This window comes from Engraulis encrasicolus, chromosome 4 (genome assembly GCF_034702125.1).
Source record: "Engraulis encrasicolus isolate BLACKSEA-1 chromosome 4, IST_EnEncr_1.0, whole genome shotgun sequence".
Classification (NCBI taxonomy): domain Eukaryota; kingdom Metazoa; phylum Chordata; class Actinopteri; order Clupeiformes; family Engraulidae; genus Engraulis; species Engraulis encrasicolus.
Genome location: NC_085860.1, coordinates 23,724,122 through 23,739,143, shown reverse-complemented (window position 1 = coordinate 23,739,143; position 15,022 = coordinate 23,724,122). Strand labels below are relative to the sequence as shown.

The 15,022-nt window shown below is 43.7% G+C and overlaps 1 protein-coding gene across 1 annotated transcript in view; it reads left to right on the top strand.

The window, feature by feature from the left end:
• Positions 1–11,642, top strand: part of bcl2l13 (BCL2 like 13) — a 34,685-nt gene extending 23,043 nt beyond the window's left edge. Inside the window, exons 7-8 of the mRNA XM_063196906.1 lie at positions 9,223–9,438; positions 10,647–11,642. Coding sequence (XP_063052976.1) covers positions 9,223–9,438; positions 10,647–11,552 — 1,122 coding nt within the window. The 3' untranslated portion in view covers positions 11,553–11,642. The remainder of the gene's footprint in view (positions 1–9,222; positions 9,439–10,646) is intronic.
• The last annotated feature ends 3,380 nt before the right edge of the window (positions 11,643–15,022 follow it).

Here is a 15,022-nt window from a genome sequence, read left to right as displayed (position 1 = left end):
CTAGCCTTGTTTGAGATGCAGGATTTCATTTGATGAAGCTGGCGTTAGAAAGCAACTAACTACTAGCTTCCAACAAGGATTGCTGACAAAGTTTTAATGTGCGTAGAGACCGCTTTGTTGTCTCGTAAGCATGTGCATTTGTTTGCATATCGGTCTCATCAGTCCCTTGATGTTTCGTGATGTTTAGAGGTGAAATAAGGTTTTTGGGTTTGGCCCAGATGGGCTCAGCTGATGTAGCCTTGCCTCATTTAAAACCAGGCCTGTCCCCATGAGCTTTGCTGTCTGGGTTCAAATGCACCAAAAAAACTGGGTCTGGGACAGAGCACCCTCTCCAATCAGCTTAAATCACATGCTGGCAACAATGCTGTGATTTAATCTCGACCCCTCTTCTGTCCTCTCTCTCTTTCTCTCTCTCTCCACTGTGTTCCGCCACTAGGAGCTAAATAATCAGCTTTTTTATTTTTATTTTTATTTTTTAAGTCACAACGTCTAAGGTCACAAGCCTACGAGCAAAGCCTCTCTAGTCTGTCAGTCTGCCAGTGATGGTGAGTGATATGTACAGGGCCGGATTAAGATGTCCTGGTGCCCCTAGGCTACAGGTTGCTGTGGGCCCCCTGAAGGCATATTCTGTGACCAATTTACATACTGTTGTAATTACAAGCTAAGAATTAAGGATAACATGGTTTTATTAACAAGATTCAAAACTGTACTCAACATGACAGATTAATTTTCCAAAATTTCACTTTTGGCCAATTCAGGGGCCCAAAGGAAGGTGGGGGCCCCTAGGCTGCAGCCATATCTAGCCGGTGCGTTAATTCGGCCCTGGAAATGTGCTCCGTGTGGGCTAGCTGAGGAGGCCTCGCTGAGCTGCTGTGTTGCTGGTACTGGTCCACAGCGGGCCATCTGTGCGTGATGCACTATTCATGTGACCTGGCCGGGATTTGAAATCCTTTCCACATAATCTCCACACAAAAAGAGAGCCAGCAGACTATAGTGCTGGGCAAACACCTTCATATAGTATGCACACAGTGGATTATCAAATGAAAGACACAGTTCACACATGGCAAGTGACTGGACTGTGTGTAAGTTGTGTAAGTGTGGCTGTGGGTGGTATACAATAGTCCTTAGGTGTGTAGCAGAGGAATCAATGATGTACAGTATGGGTAGGGCCGGGGTGGGTATAGATTTTTCTGTCAATTTTTACTATACATTGTTTATGGGTCATTGATGTTTTAAGAAGCAGGCGTTGGGGTGGCAACCAATAGCACAAGTCATGATTGTGTGATGTTGGCACATTATAAATTGTGCAACGTATTTCATTTAGATGTATATAATACCCATATAATAATCCATACAATTAGGGCTGGGCGATATGGAAAAAAAACTTTATCACGATATAGATTACTTTATATCACGATAACGATATATATGACGATATAGCACAATTATATACGTTTTCAGTTATTCTCTTTATTTGCTCTTTATTTTTTCATGTCGAAAAACAACCTTTCTTTAAAATGGATCTTTTTCTTGTTATTTTTACAGTTACATGAACTTATATTGTGTATTGTGACAACATGAAATGTAATTAAATGATATTCAATTGTATACAACTGATAAAATTACTATCACTATATAAACGATATAGGAGAAAAGTCACGATATACACTTGAAGATCACGATAACGATATATATCATCATATTGCCCAGCCCTACATACAATAGTGGCATTAGTTGTGATTGCGCCATCTGACTGCTATTATATACTTGAATAACCCTAATACACTTTGTCTACCTGAATTTCCATTTTGGTACGATAAAGATGACTTTGACTTTAGTGCTGTGATGGGATGTGCCCATACATTAGTTCAGACATTGCATGGAGTGCTTGTTTCAACCTGTTACTCTGTGCACTACATTTGTTACGGCCTCTGTTTGTTTCCTTACCTTTTACAGAAGAGGAAGTCAAATCTGTGTTCCTCCCCTGTCCTTTCAAACCCATGAATTACTCATACACTGACACAACCCGCCCATCTCACTCTGCACACGTCCCAATACTGTATATTGTGGGAAAATCCCTATAAGCACTTGGGGGAAATATTATGTAATGTAATGCTTGTTCAGTAAAAAACAGTAAGGGGTAAACGCTGAGATGGACTGAGGGCTGTTGTTGACAAAGTCTGTGCATGTGGGACGTGCTGTCCTGTCTGATCGGTGTCAATTTTCCTGCTCCCCCTCACACAAGTGTGCGTGCGTGCACTGTTTTTCTGGCATGTGTGAAGTTTGCAGCCTTGAGGCAGTCAAGATCAGTCAGTTGTACAGTCTGACTGAGCAGGCTCGTTTCCAAAACAAGCCCTCTGCCCTGTAGCCTATACGTCCTGTGTAATGCATGTGCTGTAATCGGGGGGGCGTACACTCCTACAGTACTGTGACTGGTCCAGTTATTTCACTTCCTTTTCAGGGCTACTCATATTGCTGACACATGGTTGCCATGTCATGCTTAGTCAGGAAGCACAACAATATTGTCATATAAACGACAAGAGTAGTAAATGTGCTAAGATTATAATAATTACAATCAGAGATGATCATCTATAATTGCCAGCTGTGTCTGACCTATGTTTGGAGGGTTAGTGTGCGGTCATCCTCTGCATTTGACTCTTTGGCACTCTGTTCTATTAATTGATTGCTGGAAAGCTCTCAAAGCACGTCAGCCACTCGAGTGGGATGCATGTCTGCCTGTGTACTTACTCGGGTTGAGACCCAGTTTGCCTCTGAGGCAATTATTACATGTTGTGATGGCAGAGGCCATCCTATTTGTATGGAAAACTCTGTGCACAATACATAGCCTGTTAATCGCAAAGCATCAAGAGGTGGAGATTTACAGAAAAAAACCTATTTAGTTGTTAGTGGATTTACCTGTGGAATGCATGAGCTCATGAAGTGTACACATAGTACCCATTCATTCCCTTGGCTTCCCAAAGTCAAATCTCTGTTTTGATGTGTAACTCATCAGGTTGGTACTGTATGGTGTTGCTCAGACAAGATTATCCAAAAAAGTCAGTTTCAGCTCCCGAATGCATTCAGAGATGCCAACCTGGCCCCCTTTCCAATGCCTGATGGATGAGGTGATGTGTGATTGGCGCGGCAGGCAGGCAGGCAGGCAGGCAGGCAGGCAGGCAGGCAGGCAGGCAGGCAGGCAGGCAGGCAGGCAGGCAGGCAGGCAGGCAGGCAGGCAGGCAGGCAGGCAGGCAGGCAGGCAGGCAGGCAATGCCTGGCCCAACTGTCTACGTGTGTAACGGATGCCAGCTAGCAGAGCTTGGCATGGTACGTAACTTAAACCTCGATCAAAAAGTGTAAAGTGCGCGCACATCCCAAAGTAACAACTTGCTGCGGGTGCAGAATATCAAAAAACGCATAAGGAGAAAAGGTAGAGAAGATATTCGCACACCACAAAAGCTCCCTTGTCGTGATTTAAATGCGAAAAATGGCACAACGTTTCGACCAGCAAGGTCTTCGTCAGGTGTGACAAAGACCTTGCTGGTCGAAACGTTGTACCATTTTGCTTTTGAGGTGTACGAATATTTTTTCACGTAAGTTAAACCTCCCTCCCATGGCCTCATAGACATACGATGCCGATTTCACTAGGAGCCCGACTTTTAGCTGACTTGGTAACACATTGGCCCTCCCATGTGAGAGGTCGCCGGTTCGAGACTCGGTCTTGACCATGCAGAATGACCTTGGGTGGGTTACAGAAGCACCATTTGGGATGCTGCAACCTTGCAACTCTGAGGTGATGTTAGAACAGCTGTCACCATGCCAACACTAGGGATTACCATTACGGATGCGGAGGACCACACCATGTGACCAGGGGAGGATTACAGGATGGGATGGAGAGATGGAGAGAGATGCAGGGTGGTTATCGGAGGATGGCGTGAGAAAGAGGGAGGGACATGAATGACAGATGTGATGTGAGAATTGATGTTAGAGGGAAAGATATGTTCTCAAAACGAGCTGGATAGCCTAAAGGTCCTCTGGAACACCAAGCAAAGTTATCAGTTACTGTGAGCGCATTGTATTTTTGTATGGTTGGTAGCCCTTTGTTTCCTGTTGCCCCTGTTTTTTTTTTTTTTTTTAAAGATCAGTGTTCCTAATTCCTGGGTTGCAGTTACGTCATCACGGGAGCGCGCAAATTTGAAATGGTGGGCGCCCTGGAATTGGTGCCATTGAAACCCTTTGAAAAATATATTTTTTTTCAAGCAGCCACAGAAAATGTTGTGTTAGACCTAAAGACACACTATAGGTCTTGTTTAAAAGCTGAAATGGCAGCTGTAGTGACGCATGTAAATCAACACAACAGAAAGTGTTGTAGAGACGATGCCTTTCCTCTGTCTTTTCCTTTTGGATCCAGCACCTTTATTAAGCCTGCATGGGTGTGCATGATTAAAGTGCATCTCATTACGATTGTGGTGGGAGGACACACATTGAGTAATGCCATTTGATGGGTCTTGGGAAGTGAGCCACCGCATTGCACAGTGCACAGTGTTGAGACACGCAAGCACACAGTCAGCAGACTGGCTGAGTTCTGCATGCTAAAGCCTTTAAGGCATGTCTCCTAAAAGATGACGACACTCAAAGACTGCTTGTCCTAACGCATACCTTACTTTTGTCTGTATGTGTCTCTTAATGTCTCTGTCTAGTCTGGACACACTCTTGTGCTCCTTTTTTATCTGTCTTTCTCCACTCTCTCCTTCCTTCCTTCTTCCTCTCCATAAGTAAAAGTGACAGAGTTGTGGACTTGTGACTTGTGACTTGGACTTGAGTCACAAATTGCTGACTTGACTTGGCAATATTAGGTGTGACTTGTGACTTGTGACTTGTGACTTGACTCAGACTTGTATGCTATAGGCTCGGGACTCTACTTGGACTTGACCGTTTTAGATTGCAATGACTTGGAATGGCAAATCAAGTCTAAATATATTGCCTTTTGTGCTAATTTTGTGAAAAATTACATAGAAAAAAGAAAATATTTCCCCTTAACCAGTACCAGTAGACCTATTTTTTGTTAATGATCTGACTGGCAAAAGGGGGGCATGCAAAGCAGTTTGGCGAGGTAATTAATTCATGACCAAAGGCAGTTGTCAAGATAGCATAGTTAAGGACTTGGTAAAAAATGAGACTTGGACTTAGACTTGACCTGTCTTTGGTGCGACTTGGACTTGGTCAAATGTGTCTTCATTTGTCACTTGCTCTTACTTGATTGGAAGGACTTACTTGTGACTTGCAAATTAGTGACTTGGTCCTATCGCTGGCCGGTGGCGTAGAATGATTCCAGTTCTCATGTGGGAAAGCCATCCCATGTGATATCTCAGCCCTATAGAGTTGAACGGGCCTTTGTGAACAGGGTCTCATTACTGCTGAGCATTGGCTTAATAATATCAAGCAATGACTGATTAGATTTGGCTTGGCTGTGCTGTGCTTAGCTCGGCATATACCGATACCGTGGCAATGGGTGCCCCCCATACAAACTTCCTTGGGATGTGACTCACTCACTCAGAATGTAGAAAAAAGACAGAATTAAGAATAAAATACAGAATCTAGAGAAAATACATCAAGTATGGTTAAGAAACTGCGACCTCCGATGTGTATTAGCTTCACATAGTAAGAAAATTGACTATAAAATGAGTCTATGTTGTGAACCTGATTAAAAAAAGAGAATTACATCTGTGTGTAGCTCTTGACTGTTTTCCTCTTCAGTTTAAGACTACAGCATTGTTTATATTGTGTATTATGGCATACTTGATGTTATATCCCTCAGATACACCCTTCTTGCACCTTGTGGGCATCTCAAATTATACCTGCTTCTACAACAGCGAAAACAGGCTCTGTTTTGCGTGCAGTTTTTCTGTACATACTGTAGTTGGGGTGTCATTACGAACTAAGTTCAGACCAGCAAGTCATTTATACGGCCACAAGGTGGCAGGCTAGTCAAATAAATTCCATAGTGGTGGATAAAATGCACTGCTAAGTTCGAGCAGCCCTTGAGATACATGGCTATAATGAACATGACCGAGAGAGTAAAAAGGAGAATGGACATTTCCCTTTCCCTCCCGTGTGTTGAAGTCTATTACCTTTCACCCACACCGTGTCAATGAAAGCAGAACTCGAAACAGATCTGTTGCATTAGATTTAACAATGCTATGAGAGCTTGGCTGGGAATCACTAGGAACTTCATGTGCTTTGGGGAAAACCATCCTCAGAACATTCTTGTGTTGCCGGAACATTGGGGAGTTCTCCCACTGCAGAGTTCCGATTTGAAGGCTTTCACTTTTGCTCTTTGATGATTTCTAATGATTATATACACCCGGAAAGTGTCTCAGCTGTTCTTCCAGGGGTATTAACTTACTGGTCTATTAAAAGAGTGCTGTAATTATTACTACTTGATCGTGTGCCACTTCCAGTCCACTCAGCTGCAAGCAAATGCTGTGTTCCCTTGTGCAATAATGAGCAATAAAATTATGTTTAAGCCGATACTGTGTACGGTATTGTTGTGTACATATTGTGAGGATTACTGGAGACAACAAAAATAGCAACTGGTGATTATTGTGCAGCCTGTAGTGTAGGAGATGGTCCTAAACAAGAAACAAGAAGCTTCTTCATGTGGGTGTCATGATTAAAACTAATATTACAATGGCCAACTTTTTAAAGGCATGTTGACACAGGCAGGTTGCCATTGTCACTGAGTCATAATTGTACGTCGTTCTGATTGTGAAAAGTTGCTTGTTGAATGCTGGTTTAGGCTCGTTGTGGGGGTATTTTCAATATTTTATTATACCATAGTACTTGGTATGACTGGTATACAGTATTTACGCTTTTATTTAAACCATCCAGTACTGAATATTTCTGACAATCACAGAGGTCACAGGACTTATTACAACCAGAAATAGAGTGCGTTTTGTCAGAAATGTTGCCATAATTGTATGATTCTGTTTATCCCTGTGACCTAAAAGAATACATTGGACCCAAAATTTAACCTCCTCAGTACTTGGGGTACTGTGCGGATTCAGAAAATGTATAACATTAAAAAGTGATTCGCTACCATCCCAGGACTGCTATCAGGCCATCAGGCCAATGACTGTTTAGTAGTAGCACACATCAGGGTGGTACAACCACTGCTAATGCCACTATTTTATGGGTTTTCAGTGTGTGTGTTTTTTAGTGAATTATCTAAGACGCATATTCATTGCAGTACATTAATTACTATGGGCATTAGCTGTGGTTGAACCACCTGCCATTGGGGCCTAAAAACATCATTGACCCATGAATTAACCATTTAGCTTACGCATTAAGAATGGTGGGGTACAAGAAGTCATGTGAATTTCTGCTGCTGCTTCTCTGAAATGAACTGCTGTATTTGCATACACTTCTTGAGAATTTGTGCGTGCGTGTGTGTGCGTGCATGTAGGTGCACCAATGAACGTTATGCACCAGTTGTTTGTCTCACAACGTACCCCTTTTCAAGAGAAAGCACACAGATATATTCATGTGGTTTTTCCTCAGTAGAGTCATTGACGTGGTGTTGTTTTTGCAAAGTTTACTGCAGTATTCTTTCAAATTGTCTATATATAGTACCTATAACCACACCCCAGTTCAAATGGCAATTTTTTGTGATGTAAAAAAAAATGACAGAAAGGCAAGCAATTTCACAACATTTCCCTCTTTAATCTAAGGTATTATCCTGTATAATGCAATTGACATATTAGTTCAATGGTGCAACCTTTTTTCATTTTTTATGTTTTCCCTTTAAAGCTTTGAGTGTTTCTCAACTGAATTTTACAAGATGATAATTTAGATTAAACATGGAAAAAGTTTTGAAATTATTGGTCTTTCTGTCATTTTTTACATCACAAAAACCAGACATTTGAACAGGGGTGTGTAGACGTTTTATATCTACTGTATTACTACAAACACAGTGTAAGGAAGCGATCTTGCACCTTTAAAATTGAATAGAGATTGCTCCGGTGCTTTCAGTTGACACATGCAGCTGCACCTGTATTTCTATGGGAAATGAATAGTCTACAGGGAAGGATATTCCTGGTTGATTAGCTCTCATGTCTCTTCAAAATGAGGTGTCAAACTTGTTCTGTGTGCAGGCCTATGTCACTGAAATGAACCAAACACTTAACAGTACTGGGTTTACTATTTAAACCACACCATTATGCAGCTACAGTATACACACCACAGCTGCACAATTGAAAATGCTGTGGTCCTGTGAGCTGCGTCATTTACCTACAAATCAGATCAATGTGCATGTAACGTGCGTAAAATGTATCTTGTGAACCAGTTGTTGGTCTTGCATCTTTACCAGTAAATTGCGTCATTGCGTTTTCTTATTTTAATAGCCCTTCCTGTTTTCATCTGTAGATCGAAGGCAGTGCACAGACTAGTTCAGAAACAACTGTCTGGCGGTGCAACACCATACCCTTCCTGATATGACTAATCCTAAAGATATTGCTAGATGCTTTTATTGCAACCATTTAACTGCACAAACATTTGCACTAGGCTGAAAGATCTGATGTCTGAAATCAGATGTAGGATGGTGGGGTATGTGAAACATTTTGTAGGTGTTCTAGACATTGTTTTATTATTTCAGGCATATCCTCTTTCTCCTCTTGTTAACTTCAGATTATACCGCAACATGAATGTTGGGCCATGCTACTCAGCCCAGCATCCAGTTTACATTACATTACTCTTAGGTGACATTTTAATCCAGAGCAATTCATAGATATTACTACAGGGTATTGGTTACACTCCCTGGAACCGTGTGGGCATGGGTGCCTTGCCTAAGGGCACCTCAGCCATGGAGGGAGGAAGTGATTGGTAAGGGTGGGGATTGAACCTGCAACCCTGTGATCTACAGTCAGACTCCCTAACCATTACACCACAGCTCCCCCTCCGTTTAGACAAATGTTCCCACTTGTTTATCTCTGTAAACACTCTCTCGGTCTGGCAATCTGCTTCACATTGAAAGGGATGGGTGTGCACTCATCTTCAGGGTTAAAAAGGATTTTGGGTGCAAGTAACCCAAAACAAGAAATTTTACTCACAAGCATATGCTCATTATTTAGACTATTACAATGTGATGGAGAAGGCGTCCGATGAACAGTGCGCCTGTCATGTCACACCTCACCTCACCTCCCATCTCTCTGTTCCCCGTGTCTTCAGGGTGGTGTGTTCAGTCTGGACGGCTCGCCGGACCCCGGCCTGATCATCGCGGAGGACAGCAACGACATCTACATCCTGTCTGGCGAGCAGCTCCCCCACGAGCGCCTCAGCCCCCCAGCGTCGCTCCTGGCAACCGCCGAAGGCAGCGGCCCCACCTCTTGGCAGACGGAAAGCCTGGCCGCGTCACTGGCGTCAGGGCACGAGTCCTGGGCACAGGTAAGAGTAATAGTATGAAAAGTTCATAAACACAGCACACTGGATACTGTTCTTTTTTTCTCTTTATTTTTTTGTAGCGAACTTGAAGAACAGAATCCAGTGTGCGGCGTTTATGAACTTTTCATATTGATCACCTTTTCCTGCCTTACACCTGCACCTGAACAGCTGAATGGTTGTGCACAAGGACTTTCTTGCATTTTAAGAGTAATAGTAATTTTATTTGTCACATACAACCGTAACCTTAGGCTAGCTTGCAGTGAAATGACAATCTTTCTGCACTACTTAGTGTTTGTTTGTTTGTTAGTCACCAGACTAACAAACAAACAAATAGGGTAATTGTCCAGCTGAGAAGGTGGAATCCTGTGTGGAGACATAGATTAACACTCAATGCACACACACAAACAGCACTCAGTGCACACAACGAGATTGCCTTTATGCCTCACCCGTGCAAGGGGACAGCCTCAAACGGCGCCCCATGGGAGCAGGGTGGCGGGATGGTACCATGCTCAGCGTACGTCAGTCATGGAGGAGGATGGGGTTAGAGCACTGATTAACTACTCCCCCCACCAATCTGACGGGTCGGGAGTTGAACCAGCAACTTTTGGGCTACAAGTCTGACGCCCTAACCTCTTACCCATGGCTGCCCTGATGTATCACCCAGCAGGGCCAGACCAAGCCTTTATGGGGGTGGCCTAAAGCAAAATGTAACCCCCTGTTGACATAAGCAATTGTGCTTTCTGGTTTTGCACAGTTCTCCTTGTCCTCTCTCAACCCATGATGAGACTTTTCTCCAAGGACACATACTACTCAAAAATACATTATATTACAAAACCGTTGCACTAAAACAATAAACAAATAATTTTAGGAAGACCCAACTTTGTAATTGTTGGTGCACAGCTTTACCACACATATTGCCAATTAAATGATGACTTCACCGTTTTACCAATTTCCACCCTTTTTCCCCATTTATTGAATTATGGAAAATGGGACCTGCCATGGCCAACCGGTAGGGCACTCACCTGCCATGCGACTGACCCAGGTTCGATTCCCGGCCCGGGTCCTTTGCCGACCCCTCCCCGTCTCTCTCAATTCGCTTCCTGTCCACCTCTCACACTGTCCTGTCAAATAAAGTCGAAAAAGACCCCCCCAAAAAAAATTACAGAAAATGAGTACTAAAAAAATAATGCATTTTCCCTTCCATTCTCCAGGTGGGCATGATGGACCCAGACGACGCCAAGAGCCTGGACAGCAACGAGGGCGTGGTGGCGCTGGCCGAGGAGCGCAGCGAGAACAACTCCTCCAACTCCGACATCGTCCACGTGGAGCGCGAGGAGGCGGAGCTCCTGGCAGAGGGGGAGGAGCTCCAGGAGAGCATGATGAGCGTGCTCGGCACCGAGAGCGAGCTGGCGTCACTCCAAGCCGAGATGAAGGACGACTCCGACCCTGCTGGTCACGCGCTGTTTGTCCCCGATGCTCCTCATTCCCTTGAGGTGTCGGAGGAGCCTGTGATTTTAGAAGTGCCCGCTAGCATGTCCTCTGCAGAGCCCACTAGTTTGTCAATAGAGCCCATTAGCTTATCGTCAGAGCCTCCGAGTTCAGAACCGGTAGATGTTGCACCTCCACCACCAGCTCCAGAACCAGTTGCAGAGTCTAAGCCTGAACCCCCTGCTCCTGCTCCAGCTGAGGCCCCTGCAGTCGTAGAGTCAGCTCCCCCTGCCCCCGAACCCCAGCCTGAGCCAACTCCAGAGCCGCCAGTTCATGCTCCAGTTCCTGAACCGGTACCAGAGCCAGTGGTGGTTCCTGAGCCAGCACCCATCGAGGAACCTCCAGCGGTTCCTGAGGTTCCTTCAGTGGCCGTAGTACCAGAAGTGGCGGCTGCTGCTGCTGCTGCCCCGGTACTAGAAGCCCCGGTTCCCCCTCCAGCAGAAGAACCGCCAGCAGCAGCAAGCGAGGCAACGTCAGAAGCAGCTGCTGTGCCAGAGCCAGAGCCCGAACCAGAACCAGAACCAAAACCAGAGTCGTCAGAGCTGCCGGTCCTTCTCTACGGTGGCGCTGCATTGATGGCCCTAGCGGCCATGGCAGCGTACGGTGCATTGGCCTACAGGAGGAAGTAACACAGAGCCCACACCAACAACCAAGGGTAACACTTTACTTGACGCCAGTGTCATATGTATGTCTTTACAGTGTCATAAGTGTCATGGCACAGTTATACACATGTCATAAACAGTATGTCCATGTCATAAACATTTTATGACCGTTGGACTTAAGTGACATTCGGTTATGGCAAAGACAACCCTAGGCCTAGGGCACTTAAGGCCAACAGTCATAAAATGTTTATGACATGGACATATTGTTTGTGACACGTGCATAACTGTGACACGTGCATAAACATGACACTATTATGACACTAATGACATGCATATGACACCAGCATCAATTTAAGTGTTACCCAACCAAGCAACCCCTTTACTAAGTTTGTTCCTGCTTCATCAGCCTGCTCTCACCACTCACTCTAGCCTCACCTCACCGGTGACTGGAAGATGATCTCTGCACAGAAACAGGGTTGATCTTCTCCACCGGGGAGCCCTCCCTCCATGGGCTCATGTCTTGACTTGACTTGTCTTGGCTCTTGCCCCCCACTCCCACCCCCACACACAACTGGGGATCTTGGATAACTTCTTCACCTCACCCGACCCTACCTCCCAAACTGTAACTCTCTCGTCTCCAAGCGAGGCCGCTCTTGCTTTCGTCTCCACAAGAGAGGCCTATACGGTAGTTTGTTACACTTCAACCCATTCCACCGTTGTTATCATACAGTTCATAGCAGTTTCACTTGTTGTTGGGATACTGACATTGGGAATCATCACTCCTGTCAAGAGTCTTTTCTCTTTTTTGACTGTTGTGGGAGTCTGGTATCATGTGGACTCAAAGAGTAAAGGTTTGCCCTCAGATGTTGTGTTCATATATTCGTGCCCCATCAAGAGACGTCTTCCTCACACTCTACCTGTCCAAAGGAACTGACAGAGATATGGTGGAAGACAGTGGAGGATTTGAGTAGTAGTATAAAATCCCCCTATTTTTTCTTATGAAAGGCCAAATTCAATTTTTGTTGTTTCAAATTTAGTTTTTACATAGATGAGGAAAATTGAGGCCATTTATTTTAAATGGACAGTGGCTAGGCATAGGCAGTGAATGAAATTATGCAGTAAATTGAGCCAATTTTCTTTCAGTTGAGCCACTTTTCCCAACAGTATTTTTGTCGTTATTTAAAAAAACAATAACTAGCAGCATATTGCTGTTTTATCTGGGCTGGTACACACGCGCGCACACACGCACACAAATGTACAAATGGAGGCATCACTTGAAGTAATTCAGAGAATCACATGTTGTGCCTATTTCTCACTGATGTTGGTCAGTGTTTGTTTTTAAATCTTCATCTCACTCTTTTTGCAATGTAGGAAAGGGAGAACTGTGACTACAGAGCTTAAACATCAGTTTACCTGATGAGCCACATGAGGGATGGCAGTCTTACGCCAGACGCTGGATGCTTTTGTGTCCTGAAATGATTCATATTGACTAACTGGGCTATTATTGTAGAGGGGCTAAAACCATAATGTTACACAGGTGCTCTGAACTCGGAATGGGTATACTACAAAGTTAGTGAAGTGACTATCTGGTTAAAACGAATCCAATGTAAACGTGAGACCTTGTCAGGTGAAGAGCGCAAGGCTTTATTCTTTTAACTCAATAAAATGACAACGGGCTCCTTTTCATGTCAGGTTCACAATCACAACCGAGTGAAGTCCCTTTGTAGCACACTCAGGCTTAGTCTGAGCAGCCTTCACACAGGGCAATGCATTCAGATTTTGCAACTGCTCGGAAACAGAATGGCGGTGAGGGCTCATCGTCTCTCTGTTGTGGTTGTTGTGGTATGTTAATATCACCTGCTGCAACCTCCTGTTTCTACACCAGCACTGTTGACTGAATCATTCTTCACTCTCAATCAGAGCTTTAAATATATGGAATCATGGGTTCATCCACAGGGACCATAGTTTTTTTTGTTTGTTTGTGTGTTTGAATTTTAGTTCTTGTGGCATTCTGCACACATTCCTACAGTTCAGTGAAGATCACGAGGGTACAGGAAGGGATTTTATTATACACTGTGAATGTGTTTTTTTTGCAATCCCTTACACTGCTATGGAGACCTCCAAGTGTAGATGAATCAGTCTGGGTTTTTTCTAGTTTTCTGTGAATGTCTAGCTAGTATTCACTGTTCCTCCTCCGCAGAGAAACTGAATGGGGAAAGGAAGAGACCTCTCCCTCAGACTGTACCTCAGCTTAGTAAACAAGAGTGACCGTGACAAGACAGTGACTGGGACGTTGTACTTCCTCTTCTTCAGGAAGTTGTTTTTTTTCTCTTCCTGCTTTCCTTTTTCTGCAGTTTTGTCAGGTTGTATGAAATGTGTCTGACAAGCTGAGGTTGAGAATTATGGATAGTTTTGCTGATGCATTTTCTTTTTTTTTGTCCTCCAATAAAAACTGTCGAAAAATAATGGAAATCGCATCGTTTATCAGATACAACAACAACACATTATATCTTGTAGAATTGGAATGGTATTCTGCCTCCTAAGTGGGGTGTATATTGTTGGCTTTCATGATTATCACATACACTAGTCACATGTACACACACAGACCCCTGCCAGGCATTGTTGCATTTGCTCATCTCAGGTATTCATTCCTCACCACTGTTCTAGTCTTGGGATTGCATGTCCTGTCTACTACAGCTGCACTCCAGTTTTCAATGGAGATGGTGGGACTTTGCGAAGGGTCATCAAAGAGATAAGGTGAGAGACAATTTTGGCTCAATATCATTTGAAAAAATGTGACGATTCACACCCATAATCCTCTCACCATAAAGCAGGTGTCAGTTGAACATTTTCCATCAAAGATATAAATTGCTTCAAAATGGTGCACATTAAACATATTTTAAACAAAGACCATTGTGGTGTCATTTTAACCTGCTAGGATCATTCTGCTGATGGAAAACTACCCGGATATATCTTATTGCTTGAAAAATAATTTGATGTAAGTCTTTTTCCTATGAGATCTTGAAAGAAATTAACTCTTATCCAATCATTTGGGTGGCTGTACGCAAGACACTGCAGCGTAATTGGTGCAGGTTACTTCATTAGAATGGAAATCTCCATAAGCTGATTAAAAAAGCCAACATTCACTGGCACAAATCTAACCTTGGAAGGCCTGAGTCGCCTCTGCGCCTGACTATTTCCCAAGTGGCCCGATGACTATGGTAGTCTGAAAACTTCTCTGAAGTAACTATCCTTTCATTTTTTTTATTAACACTGTAAAACCTTGGTGTTTTCTCTAAGTTTGATGAGGTAGTCAACTGAAATGTTTTCCCTTCACTCTCACTTCTTGTCAGTTACTTAGACCAGAGGATTCTCCTCATCAATTGGCTGGAACCACCAGTTGTATTATGTCAGTTGTGTTCAGCTGGGCGACTGTTGGAACTGATATTTCAATGTGTACAATTCAATGTGTACATGCACAATTTTGATTGCGTGGC